Source organism: Danio rerio, chromosome 8 (genome assembly GCF_049306965.1).
Source record: "Danio rerio strain Tuebingen ecotype United States chromosome 8, GRCz12tu, whole genome shotgun sequence".
Classification (NCBI taxonomy): domain Eukaryota; kingdom Metazoa; phylum Chordata; class Actinopteri; order Cypriniformes; family Danionidae; genus Danio; species Danio rerio.
Genome location: NC_133183.1, coordinates 26,937,547 through 26,951,736, shown reverse-complemented (window position 1 = coordinate 26,951,736; position 14,190 = coordinate 26,937,547). Strand labels below are relative to the sequence as shown.

The window sequence follows — 14,190 nt, the reverse complement described above, 5'->3', positions numbered from 1 at the left end:
ATATGCTGTTTATCTGTCGCAGCCGAGGCGGAGATTGAGGCACACTCTGACAGGCATGTGGGAACCGTGGGCGAGAAGAACTAGCATTAAAGGCACAAGCAGTGTTGGGCAGTAGCATCGCTTCAAGTAGTGACGCTACTAGCTTAACTACATTTCTCAGTTGTGTGGCGTTTGCTACTTTCTAAATTAAATAGCTTTTCAGTTACAAAGCTATTTTATTAGCCAGGTAGCGCAGTAGCGTCCACACAAGCTACATTTACAGATCGTGGATCAATAAGTGATGGCACCCACATTCACGGAGATGTGAGGCCGGTGTCTAGCAGATGAAAGTAAATCCATATGATGGCGAGAGTGACGATTTCTTCTTCAGATGTTCGACAACAAAGTTTTTGGTGCATTACTGCCACCTCTGGTTGGCGATGTCGCAAACCTAAACTTGCTTGATGGAAAGATGACTGAGGGAGAGGAGTTATTTCTGAAGCAGTATATTTCTCGTGACCATACCTCAAGAAGTACATGTTAAGGTGTAAAAACTTAATTTCTGATGCTATGCTCAAAAAATACTTTAGTATATATATATAGATTTTTTTTTGTTTTAGCTGTTATATACTATAATTTGTTTCTGTTCAGTACAGCATATTATTTACAGTAAATAACTGAACTGAACTATTATGTGTCATATATTTCATTGACAGTTTTATTGATCACTAAGATATGATTGACTTGGATTTCAGTTGCTTCGATTTAAAAATGAAATTTGTAAAAATAGCTTAGAAGTTGCTAAGCTACTTTTCCCATGTAGCTTTTAGCTTAGCTTTTAGTGTAGTTAAGCTACATTTTAAGTAGAGTAGCTAATAGCTTAGCTCACTACATTTTTTAAAGTAGCTTGCCCAAAACTGGGCTCAGGCCACAAAAACAGCTGCAATGTTTTCATAGCAAAAAAATTCCAATATTCTGAAAGGTACAACAAATAATCTGATGGGTGTTTTGAGCTGAAACGTTACAGATAAATTCTGGGGACACAAAAGACTAATAAAACTTGAATCTTGAAAAAAGGGTAAAATATGTGCCCTTTAATACTAATGCTGTGTTCACACCTAATGCGGTAAGCAAGGATAAATAGACGCGTTAACATTTTGAGTTTACTCAATTCTTTTGCGCCTCAAATACGCTTTATTCGCGTGTTAAGCTTTGTTGCTAAATGGCTAACATGGATTTTATTGAGAGAATAGCTGTGCTTATGTGCTTTAGGAATACTGAAAAACAGCATCAATTCGTTTGGAGCCGTGTCCACTAGATCCATTCTGAGGTGCATCCACCTCTGTGAGCCCATAAACTCCTACAGAAACTAGACCTGGATGATGAAAGCTTTTAGCGGTGCTTCTGACTGAGCCAAGCCCAGTTTGATGAACTGTTGTCAGTGTTGGCAGGAGGATTTTCCCGTCTGGACACCAACAACAGGCGCTACGTCATAATTACCCCCCCACAAGAGCAATTGTCTATTTGCGTCTTTGCATTGACTTAACATGTTAATCACTCATGCTTGATGCTTCTTCCGCATCTGGTGTGAACACCTTATATTATACACCTTTCAGCCAATCAGAATCTAGACTTGCAAGACTATGGAAAAAAGAAAACGCATACAAGGATGTTTTCTTGCTTTCATAACTATAATTTAAGATTCATTCTGACTGTATTCCAATAGGCTTTGTCACAAAGTGAATGCTTTTGGGCTCTCAAGTTGCTTGGGGTTTTCACAAAGCGAGTGACATACTTAATAATGTTATCTTGCACCTCTGTAAAGTGAGAATTTCACACAAACCCCCCATTTTTCACTAGCGTTTTCCTGTTTTATACAACATCTTGAAATCAGCCACACTGGTATATAGATGCATTGTTTTTAATATGAAAATCTTGTACTGGTCAACCACAGGCATTTAGCAATACAAAAGAGTGGAACTGCCCAAAGAAACAACTGTTATTTTTTAATAAACTTGATAGACCTTCTACTGTGTCTTTTTTAACTGCCTTCTGCCTTTGTTTATTTTCCAGACACAGGCATTGGCACCATCTATGTGTCAGATGACAGAGGCACAGTCTATTCCAAGTCTCTAGAACGCCATCTGTACACTGGAGGAGAGACAGACTTCACCAACGTCACTTCCCTCAGAGGAGTCTACACTACTAGTGTGCTAGCTGAGGGTAGGGTATATTCTAGAAAACATGCACATATATTTAACGTATGTGTGTTTGTGTCAGATTTAAATTGTATGCTTTAAATCAGGGGTGTCAAACTCAGTTCCTGGAGGGCTGCGGTCCTACACAGCTTAGCTCCAACCCTGCTTCAACACACTTACATGTAGGTTTCAAATTGCCCGTTTCCACTGAGTGGTACAGTACAGTACGGTACAGGTCGGTACGGGTCACCTTTATAAGAATTGCATTTCCACTGCCAAAAGGGCACCAATAGTACCCTCTTGATGGGTGTGGTGTACGACAGAAAGTTTCAGTTGACGTCATTCTCGCTCAAGGAAATGTCAAAGTAAAGCTGTAGCGGTCATTCACAAATCATACATGAAGCATGTTCCGAACTAAACCGTACCGTACCGTACTGCTCAGTGGAAAGGGACCAAAACTGTGCAAAACTGTGGCCCACCACGAACTGAGTTTGACACCTGGTCTTTAAATGAACATGGATAAAAGCAGTTTCTATTGGAAGGCCTGCTGTTTATGTTTTAAATGTACATTTAGATTTGATATTTAACATTGTTTAAGCACTGTTCAAAAGTTTGGGTACAGTACTTTTTTGATAATTTTAAAATAGATGATGTGTCTTTCCAAGGTTGCATTTATTTAACCAGTAATATTGTATAAAATTCTTTCAATTTAGAAGAACTATCAATCTAATAACATGAGATTAATTCCCGCAATGGCATAACTGTTGTTTTAAAAATGTTTTTATGGTATTATATTTAGATTATAAAAGCTGACTTTTTTTACTCCTTGATGTTACATGATACTTATAAGTTGCAGACAGTATTCTGATATGCTCATTTGGTGTTCAAGAAAACATTTTATTCTGTTTAAATACTTTGTTGTGCTTTTTAATTTAATGCATCATTTTAAATGGAAAATATTACATAAACAAGCACACGCACATACATTAGTTGACATGACCAAAGATGCCCTTATTAAAGATAATTATAGAATGGTAGTGTAATTATTTTTTATTTCTGCTAAAGATAACTCTGTACAGACAGTAATAACGTTTGACCAGGGAGGAGAGTGGGTTCCTTTGAAGAAACCAGAAAACACCAAGTGTGATTCCACAGCCAAAGATGCAGAAATGGTAAGAACCTTGTAAGCAAAGGTGTGATGATTGGACAGATTGGACAGAAGTTTTTGTTGTTTAGTGTGTTTACTTACTAGTGTTGTCTTTCTTTTGTACAGTGTAGTCTGCATATTCATGCTTCATACAGTACCTCCATGAAGGTCAACGTACCCATGCCACCTCTCAGTGAACCCAATGCTGTTGGACTTATCTTGGCTCATGGTAATAATGCAAACACACTATTAAGACCAGTGCACTGTACTTGTTTTGTTTTGTTATGGTTTGTTTTATTTCATTTTATTTTATCTGTAGTAACCTGTAATGACCTTACTCTTTTACGTGCAGGGGGACTTATTGACTCACAAATCCTAAAACAATCACAGAAAATAGGTTCTTATAGACGAATTGAAGAAAATACAAACATATATATAAATAATTAAAGTCCCCTTAAAATCAGAATTAAAGTTTTGTTGGATATTAGTGACTTTATTAGTTTAACTGCTTCAAAACAAAGACATTTAGAAAAATAAGTAATTAAATTTTGTTTCTCAATGGATCAACAATTTTTATGAAATCAAGGAACACTTCAGCTTCTTATCAGATCTTCTGACCAATCAAAAGCTCTCTTGTATCGCAATTGTCCTGATTCTTACCTACTAGTTAAGGCTGAAATCGTTTACTTATTGGACATTTGCATAAATAAGAAAATAATAAATGGTAGCCGACACATCTGAAATTCTGCATGTTTATTAGTTGGAACAATGTGGGGAGGAAAATATTCAAATGAAAATGGAAACTTTCCATTGAGGTGAATGAAGTCTAGTTGTGAGTTAAAGAGAGTGATAGATTGTATGGCTGGTTTTATGTGCAAACAAGTATCTGCATCTGAAAAGGTATGAACCAAATGCCCTACAGGAACTCAAGAGTTGTGACCCAACCAAACCAGCTGGGTAATAATCTTCTTTGCTGTGAAGTACTGTCTCACAGACAGTACTTTGGGCTAAGTTACTTGAAGGCCGACAAGTTAACATTGATGCTGAGGAACTGTACTAAACAATGTCTTTAATAAAGCCATCTCCCCTTAAGAATTTTGGTCAGCTTACTTATTTTATTATATTCCAAGAATGGTTAAGCCAAATACAGTAAAATCTAACATGAGTTAACATAGATAGTCTGCTCTGGTCCAGAAACACATAGACCACAAAGGTATCAGACACATTTGAATTTGACTAAATGCTGTAATTTAAAGTGGAGAAACAGTCAGACGGACTCAGCATTGCTATCAAAGACTGTGGTTGTCAATAGTCAGATTCGCTTTATCTCTCTGACTCTTATTGGCAGAGCTATATAAACAATACGCTATTGACTTTTCTTTTTTTAAATGGGGCAGATATTCCCCACCCTGACTTCATGTTTAATTTGGATTTACTTCACACATCGAACAAAGCTGTGCATTTCAAGGCAATTCAGAAGGAACACTTTATAGTAAATGGAAATAATGGGAATACCAATAAAGAAAATGAATCGAAACATTGACTGTTGCACTCCCCCTTTTCCAGGCAGCGTAGGGGACGCCATCTCCATGCAGACGCCTGATGTGTATGTGTCTGATGATGGAGGCTACACCTGGCTGCAGGCTCTAAAGGGGCCACATCACTATGCCATCCTGGATTCTGGAGGCCTGCTGGTGGCCGTGGAGCACAACCAGGCCAAACCCATCTCCGAGATTAAGTAAGCACTGAGATAGTGTTATGATTATATTCATATTTTTGTTACACTTTAGTTTAGGTTACAATTCACACTTTTACTTAACCATTAACTAACACTACTAGCTTAAAAAATACTAATTAGCTGATTAATAGTTTGTTTGGTTGAAGTTTGGTTTAGGTTTTGGGTAGGATTAAGGATGCAGAATAAGAGCATACTTTATTACTACTAATGAACAGTTAACATCTTAATAATAGGCAGGTGATAAGTCAGTAGTTATTAGCATGAATTTTGACCTAAACTTAAGTGTTACTGTTTTTTTTTTTTTTTTTTACTTTTTAAATATTCAATTACAATTAAATTTTTGTCTGTGTAGATCTCATGAAAAGTCAGTCCAAGGAGATCTCAGGTGTAATATTAACTGAAAATAAACACATAAACCAAAAAGAGAACAACTCGCCTGTAAATGCAGTAACTCATGAACTAAACATGGAGCAGGTGGGCGAAAACAAAACTCAGAAAACAAAAATATTTAACAGGAAAATTAAACAAAACATGATGCTATGACTGGTAACCCTAAATAAAACTAAACATAACAAACTAAACAAACATAAACAACTTTTTAGGTCCATCAAACAGAAAATATTACATTATTTATTTATTAATTGACTGCATGTTTTGGTGGCTTAAAATTAATATAAGTATTGAATGTGCGTTTTTGTATCATAGAAACTGTTGACATCCGTCAAACAAATGCAAAAAACAAACAAACATACGAACAAATATCAATCTCTTACAATTATACTGATGCTAGAAGACCAGCATTTGCAATTAAAGAAAAGTCAGTTTTAAAAAAATCTTTGAAAGTTGTGATTTCCACACATTAGTTTTAAGAATGCATTATATTTACACCAAAAAGATCCTAAAATTGTTGAAAAAAATGTACTTAAGTAAGTATTTCACTATATTCATGAATAAATAACAAGCTGTGTCATATGTACCCTGTGAATGATCAAATGTAATTATTTCTAGGCAAACAGTCCATTCTGACTGCGGAAATTTATAATATGAAAACATTAGTTTTGCTTTTCTAAGACACATCAATAATTTGGTTGAGCATGTTTTTGAAAAGTTATTACAAACATACTAAATATTATTCATGGTACCAAGTAACTAAACTTTGTAAAGCTACGGCTCTCAGAGGATAATTTGTCAAAAGAAAAATGCCTACCTAGCATGTCAGGAGTGATTTCCTTGTTTTTTCTTGAAGCAATGTTGTGATGAGTGCTGTTGATCAAGTTAGTGACGACTAGTGGATTTTATTGGCCAAACATACTTCAACCAGACGGTAGAGATGGCTCCATCAGGTTTAGTTAAGTTAGGTAATCCTCTCAATAAAATATAGTCAGTCAAAATATGGTCAACCATTGGGTCGAGCAGAAAGTTAAAGGGTTAAAATGAAATTTAAAAAAATAGAACATCAACTGACAGTAATTTAGTTTATTTGAACATTATTTTATTCCAAATAAAAGAAAATTGTTATCTATGATTTCAGTTAGTATCTGGCTACCATGTAATGTAATGTATTTTTTATTTAATGCCATGTCAGCAACCAAGGCTATCTTCATGGCAGGAATCTTTCAACAATAAATATACAATTTAAAAATCAGCAAACAAAATAAAACATAAATTAAATAAGTTTTTTTGTGTTAATACATGATAAAAATTCTAAAACCTTTTCTGGTTTCACTTTGTCAAAAGTGTCCTGAAAAGAGTTAATTTCATAAAAAGTCCTTCTGGAATCAGTAAAAGCAGGACAGTCCAGTAAAATATGTTTTATAGTAAGAGGAGTTTTGCAGCACAAACACTGAGTAGGGTTTTCACCTTGGAGCAAAAAACCATGTGTGTATCTGGCTACCATAACTGGCTTTTAGATACCAGTTTTCTTTGTAATTCTTAAAAAATGAAGCTAATTTTCTTCAATGCATAATGTCTGTACATCCCACACAACTCATTGTTTATGTGCCGCACAGGTTCTCCACCGATGAGGGCCAATGCTGGCATGTTCACACGTTCACCCAGACGCCGATGTACTTCACAGGCTTGGCCTCTGAGCCTGGTGCCCGCTCAGTGAACGTCAGTCTCTGGGGTTATGAAGACGCTATGATCAGCCACTGGGTCACCTACACTATTGACTTTAAAGACCTGCTAAAACGAAATTGTAAGTGACCAGTTCAGTTTCAACCACATCTTGTTGCACTTTATAGTTTAGTTGACACAAACCATTTTTTGTTTGGTTTTCAGGCGAGAGTGATGATTATGTTCAATGGCTGGCACACTCTGATGACATCAGCGACCCAGAAGACGGTTGCATGCTGGGCTACAAAGAGCGTTTCCTGCGGGTGAGGAAGGACTCTGTTTGCTGGATTGGACGGGAATATGTAGTTAACAAACAGCCCACGCCGTGTGTCTGCACACTTGATGACTTCCTGTGGTGAGTGGAAAACTAATCCTTAAAAAATTAAAATATCAAACAAAAACGCAGTATCAGGTGAAAAAGACATACATTTTTTGAAAACTTTGGCCAGGTGTGGTTGTGTGGCCATTAAACTGCATTTTTTGCCTCATAGTGTTGATTTGCGTGCTTTTTTCTTGTTTCTAATTGGCCAACGTGCCTTTATTGTAAGGCTTTTATGCATCATAGGCTCATTCTGAAAACGTAGCGAAATATACATTTCTGGAGATCCTGAACTATGCAGGTTTAGGGAAATGGGTTTTTGGGTCAATCAGTGCTATTGAAAACACTATTGGTTGGGTTTAGGGAAAGGGGGAAGGTGGGGGAATTGGTCAGTCGACATCGGCCTCTGGTGGATTAACGTGAGAACAGCAGATGCAAATGGCACTCGCAAGAGAAATTTCAGATCTCAAAAATTATACACAGTGGATTCGCGAAAACAAAAACTGCATAAAACATAACTCCTGGGATGTATTCGGTGCTCTCCAGAAATGTATATAGCGGTACGTATTTAGAATGAGCCTGGGTTGCTTTTATCATCACCTATTAATTCCGCATGCCATCGACAGTTCATCTTCATATGGATAGAAGGCAGAAAAAAAAAATACCCATGTATGTGTGGACATGGCCTAAGAGCACCTGAACTCTGGTGAATAAAACCAAGACCCCTCATTTCTTCCCCACCTCACCACACACCAACCTAAAATACTATAAATTCTGACTGTGCCTCACACAGGTGAGTGGGCTTAACAAACCACCTGTAGAAACACTTTCTTTCTCTCTCAAAAAAACAAAACAACAACTCTAGCATTCTCTGAGCTCAAATAAGTTACTTTGTAAAACTAGCATCTCTTGTGTGTAATAAATTCCTCCTGAATTGTTTGGACAAAAGCGTCAGCTAAATCAGAGGTTCTCAACCACCAGGCCGTGGACTGGTACCAGTCCATGGATCAGTTGGTATCAGGCCGCACAAGAAGTTATTATTATTTCCATTGTATTTGTTATCTGAGTCGGAACGATTACTGTATTAGCGACACGGTGGCGCAGTAGGAAGTCCTGTCGCCTTACAGCAAGAAGGACGCTGGTTCGGGCCTTGGCTTTATCAGTTGGTATTTCTGTATGAAGTTTGCATGTTCTCCCCGCGTTTGCGTGGGTTTCTTCCGGGTGTTCCGGTTTCCCCCACAGTCCAAAGACATGTGGTACAGGTGAATTGGGTAGGCTATAGTGTTTGAATGTATGAGTGTGTATGGATGAAACCTTCAGCCAAGGAATGGATCCGCAACCCATTTGTCAACAAATCAGAAAACTGGAGAAAGCAAATTACGGCGACCTTATAGGGGCCGTTCGCATTTTGCATCTTTTGTAGAGTTCGCGCAAATTCGTTATTTCCAAAGTGACGTGCTCACCCCTTCCAGATGCACCCAGTTGAATAAATGCTGCGAGTCACGTGACAAGAAGTGACCGCCCCAGTTTGGATGGAATATACACATTTCGGTTGACATTATCTTACACAAACACAGTACACCCAAACACTGCAGTGCTTTGTCATTTTCTACATACATAAAACTTGTATCCGAGTGACAGCTTGTCATTCTCTGAGAAAAGTGGTTGATGGTCACCTAGCAACCTACAAAACTCCGACCCCTCCCGGTCCACAGTAAAATTGTCAAGCGTTGACTAGTCCGCGGTGATAAAAAGGTTGAGGACCACTGTGCTAAATGAATAAATGTAAATGTAAAGAAAAGAGACAAATATTCTCTGCCTTCCTTTTCAGTGACTTTGGATACTACCGTAAAGAAAAGAGCTCTGAGTGTATAGAACAGGCTGAACTCAAAGGCCATGATCTGGAGATCTGCATTCATGGGAAGAAAGAGCAGCTCCAGACCAGTGGGTAATGCCATCTCTGCTTTATTCTCTTGAGGACTGACTCTTATTTTTCTCTGATTCTTAAATTGGTTGTTCACTCAGAAATTACATTTCTATAATCATTTACTCTCCTTCAAATGGAAAAAAAAGATTCATGAGTATATTTAATCTCTTAAAACACAAAATAAGATATTTTGAAGAATGTTGGACACAGCTAGCCACTGATGTCCATAGTAGAGAAAAAATACCATGGAAGTCAATGGCAAGTGTTTTCCAACGTACTTCAAAATATTGTGTGTTCAGCAGAAGAACAGAACAGGTTTTGAATCACTTGAGGGTGAGTAAATGATGAAAGGTTTTTAATTTGTGTGAACTGTCGCTTTAAGAAACATATTAATTATTTATTAGTGGTTCATTCCGCTGTGGTGACCACTGATAAATAAGAGACTAAGCTGAAGGAAAATGAATGAATAGTTATTTTGAATTTGGCAGATACCGAAAGATTCCAGGTGATAAGTGTGAAGGAGGGAAACAACCAGAAAGAAAGGTGATCGACCTGAGCAAGAGATGCGTCAGTGACCTGCTTGACCCCCAGCCGCTGGTGAGACTGCATTTATATATCACAGTTCTGCATTTCTGTATTTATAAAAACATCAGTCACATGTACTGTAGGCTTGTTTTATGTACATAAGTGTTGAATGAACAGTTCACTCTACTATCTTTAAAAAGTGTACATTTTTAAAAGAATGCAGAAATGTGGTTGACCATAAGTGCGTTACAAAGTGACATCACCATCTACTGGCCTGATCTAGGTGAATGGGGGATCTTTTTAACAGTAGCGTTTAAACCTCATACTCACGCAGCTGTTTATCTTCTATCAGAATAATCCACAGTCAGAGCAATCCACCTCTCACACGGCTCCTATCATTGCCATGGTCATCGCCATCCTGCTGACCGGTCTAGTGTTTGGGGCACTGTTCGTAAAGAAATACGTCTGCGGTGGAAGGTCAGTCTGTTCCCCAAACATTTTAAGGTTTATATATTAAATACATATCGTTTTTTTTAAATACAAAAAGATAGTTCTGTCGGTAAACTGTCCTGCCCTCTATTTTGCAGGTTCCTGGTCCACAGATACTCAGTCTTACAACACAATGTGGAAGCCAATGGTGTTGATGAACCGCTGGAGACAGATGTGGTTGGAGCACCGAAGAATGACTTCCATGATGATTCAGATGAGGTACAGATTCACACTCATAAATAACTACACTTAAGCTCCGTATCCATCTGGTTTTAAGATTAAGTTTAATGCATTGGATCTCAAAAGGGTGATGTTAAATATGGGTGTAAAAGGGGTCTAAAATGTTTTGAGGTTATCCACATTTTAGCATTACCAGAGGGAGCTCAAAACACTGTGCTTACATAGTGTAAAAACTCATGGTCAGTTGTGTTCTAACAGCCACTAATAACTACCAACTCTCTGCCTGCTGACCTCCTTTTTTTACAGTTACAGTTGATAATGTTACATTTGATTTAAAGGTTAAAAAAAAATTTCTAATGCCGGGTTCATTCACCATATTGACCCATTTAAAAGTATACAGGTGACATGTCTTGTGTATTCTATAGTCTTTAGTAATATGTTCAGCAGATACTTTTACTCAGGCTACATTTTTGGGTAAGTAATGGTACTTGAGTGTGAATTTTCAGTAGTCCTTCCACCGCTAGAAAATGATGACAGAATTTAAATTTTTGAATGAACTGTCTCTTTAACGCCTGGATGTAAACAGATCCTTTGAAAACAATCTAATCTAATCCATTTTCAATTACCTCTGGAAGTGGTCGAAAGTCACAATGTTTTTGATTGTATTTGATAATGGTGCTCAAGTTTGACCGACAAAAAAGCATCTTAACACCAGGTATAAACATGGCCATAAAAGTCTGTTTCCCTTCTAGCTGTTGTTATAAATGAGCCTTAAAATCCAAGTATTCTTATGTGACATTTTTCGATCACAAAAAATTCCATTAAAGAAGTCATTGTACTGATCTTGCTAAATGTCTGTGTCATTGTCAGGACCTGCTGGAGTAAAGCTGAGCAGAAGGAGCTCCATTTGCTGTCATCCAGGCATTACTGCTGCTGTCTCTCTTCTTAAAGCACAAGCCAGCTGTCAGTCAGCTTTTTCAAACCTTACCTACCAGCTAATGTTATGCACTTCCTGCTTCTCCATCAATCCGAGTGGACACGGTTGCTTCTCCACCAATAGGAGGTGCTGTTCTCACAACTAAAGACTCTCTTGAATGTAGCTTTGCTGAAGAAGCGTTTAAAATGCGGTTAATGGTGTTTTAATTCTATCTTCGGGCGTTTTAAGGACTGTTGATGGGATACTTTGTAAAATACTTGTTTTTCTTTTCATGTACAGATTCCTTTATGTCAAAACTGGACGTTTAGTTGATCAATTTTGAAATGGATTAAGCATACGTTTGATTTAGCAACAGGAGGCATGATATCAATCATATCAAAGAGGTTTATTTAAAATACTGTGCTACTGAACCCATCAGTAAAATGTGATCTGCTTTCAAAGCTTTACTAACATTCACTGATATGAATATAGCAATAAACGGCAACAGATTTGGCTTCAGAACAAACAAAATGGAGGAGTGTTCATCGTTTAAGATTTCCGAACATTATTTACATCAGTGTTTCTCAATCACTTTCCTGGAGGATCACCAGCTCTGCACATTTTCCATGTCTCCTTAACCAAACACACCCGATTCAGATCATCAGCTCATTAGCAGAGACTGAAAGACCTGAAATGGGTGTGACAAACAAAGGAGACATCCAAATCATGCAGTGTTGGTGGTCCTCCAGGAACGTGGTTGGGAAACACTGCTTTACATGATACTGTGTAGCTGTTTTTGATACAAAAATCTGTATCTAATATTATCGACATTATACACCTTGTGATAATTTGTAAATAAGTCACACTTCAAGCCATTTCTGCGAGGGTTAGGTCAAATTTTGTAACGATAACTATTTTTATGAACTAAGCAATGACGCAGATGCATGTAAAATAGGACTAGAGTTGTAGTTTGTGTACAACCTTGCACATTTTGCCCAAATCAAATTTTGTAGTTTTCTTGGCTCTCGACGTTTGTGCTGTTTTTGTGGTTCTTGACTGCAGGAAAGTCCCATGTCATTAAGCAGAAAAGGTGTGACTTTTTTTTTTCTTTTTTAAACCGCCTGACACTTGACTAGGTGTTTGCGTGACAAACCATTAGTCGCAATAATTTAGCATGTGTTCATTATTTCCAAACATCAGTGAGAACAGACCCAGTGGTCGGAACTCTTTGACCATGCCATTTAACAAGATTCAAATGCAATAGAAAGCAGTTTAGCACCTTTCCGCTTGTACTTCCTGTTTAACGTCTGATGCAGTGAGTTTTCTTTTAAGTATCTACACTTCATTTCTAGCCAAATTTCTAGCAGTTGTTTACTTATCTATACCAATCCTAATGGAAAGTCTCATATTTTCATAGAGGAAGACAATCTCCTTTGCAAATACTCATATGATGTTTAAGAGGTATAAAAATTCTAGTTTGTGTTTTGATTCAAGTGCCTAGCATGAAGGCATAGCTTGTGCCTTTCAATAAAATGTAAATCTCATCATCTATAATTCTAAAACAAGAGGAAAGAAGTACCACAGTTCAAAAACATGAGTTCATATTTCAGTACTTTTACTTTTTATAAAACAGAATAATAGTAAATGAGCCTCTAATATTGTATTCCTCCCATTTAATTGCAAATTGGACAGTTTAGGTTGTTCTCCATGCTTAATAAAAATAAAAATAATCTGGATATGACAAGTAGACGCAATGCAAATGAAGTTAATTCTATTGTGACACTGATGTTATTTATGAGAGGTGGAACACTTCTTCAATGTACATAGTAGTTGTGAAGCTCTGTACATATATAGCAATTCCCACTTTGTATCTGTTATTTTCTTTGCTCTGTATATTTGGAAAAGAACTGTTAGTTTGAGAAATAAATTGATTTGTCCTGTTGATTTTGTGTGGTCAAAATTTATACTTATTTGTCAGTTTTTTAATTCCATTCTTCTGCAGTTAGGAAAAAATAAAGCAATTTATATAAGAAAATGAATTAAATATGAGCGTAATAAACTTGCAATATATAAAACATCAACTCTGTGAGGAAAAAAAGGTTTTAGAAGATGCAAACACTTTCTCTCACAAACCTGAGTTTATATTACACAAATAAACTTATTTCCAAGAAATAAAAAATAAATACTGTATACATTTTTATGATAAGAGTATATACTGTATAAATTTTTTTTAAAAGTGTAAAAAATTGTCTCAATTATGAAAAATAAACGCAATTACCTGTAAAACAAATTGTATTTCCTTTGGCAGCTCCATATAAATGTGACAGAGATGCAAAGTATTCAGTTTTCACCATGTTACCAATCATTTCTTTACTACGAAAAGGATAGTTCACTAAAAAATGAAAATAATAATAATTTCTCCATCCTTCAAACCTGTTGGGAGTTTATATTATTGTTTTTATTTTTATTTTATAAAGCAGTATCCATTGACTTTGATCGTATTTTTGTTTTTACTCTGGGTGTCGATGTCTGCTGGTTTCCAGCATTCTCCAGGATGTCTTGTGTTAAACAAAACGAAATTCATTAAAGGGCACCTATTTTACCCCTTTAACATCATGTAAGACGAGCCTTTGTTGTCTCCAGAATGTGTCTGTGAA

General features: G+C 36.8%; 1 protein-coding gene across 1 annotated transcript in view; it reads left to right on the top strand.

Annotated features, from left to right (window-relative positions):
* The window catches only part of sort1b (sortilin 1b), a 32,606-nt gene extending 19,129 nt beyond the window's left edge, over positions 1–13,477 (top strand). The window contains exons 10-20 of the mRNA NM_001126465.1: positions 2,053–2,202; positions 3,243–3,349; positions 3,451–3,553; positions 4,891–5,062; positions 7,072–7,259; positions 7,343–7,532; positions 9,328–9,444; positions 9,912–10,020; positions 10,301–10,425; positions 10,536–10,656; positions 11,488–13,477. Of these exons, the coding sequence (NP_001119937.1) occupies positions 2,053–2,202; positions 3,243–3,349; positions 3,451–3,553; positions 4,891–5,062; positions 7,072–7,259; positions 7,343–7,532; positions 9,328–9,444; positions 9,912–10,020; positions 10,301–10,425; positions 10,536–10,656; positions 11,488–11,502 (1,397 nt within the window). The 3' untranslated portion in view covers positions 11,503–13,477. The remainder of the gene's footprint in view (positions 1–2,052; positions 2,203–3,242; positions 3,350–3,450; positions 3,554–4,890; positions 5,063–7,071; positions 7,260–7,342; positions 7,533–9,327; positions 9,445–9,911; positions 10,021–10,300; positions 10,426–10,535; positions 10,657–11,487) is intronic.
* Positions 13,478–14,190: the final 713 nt, after the last annotated feature.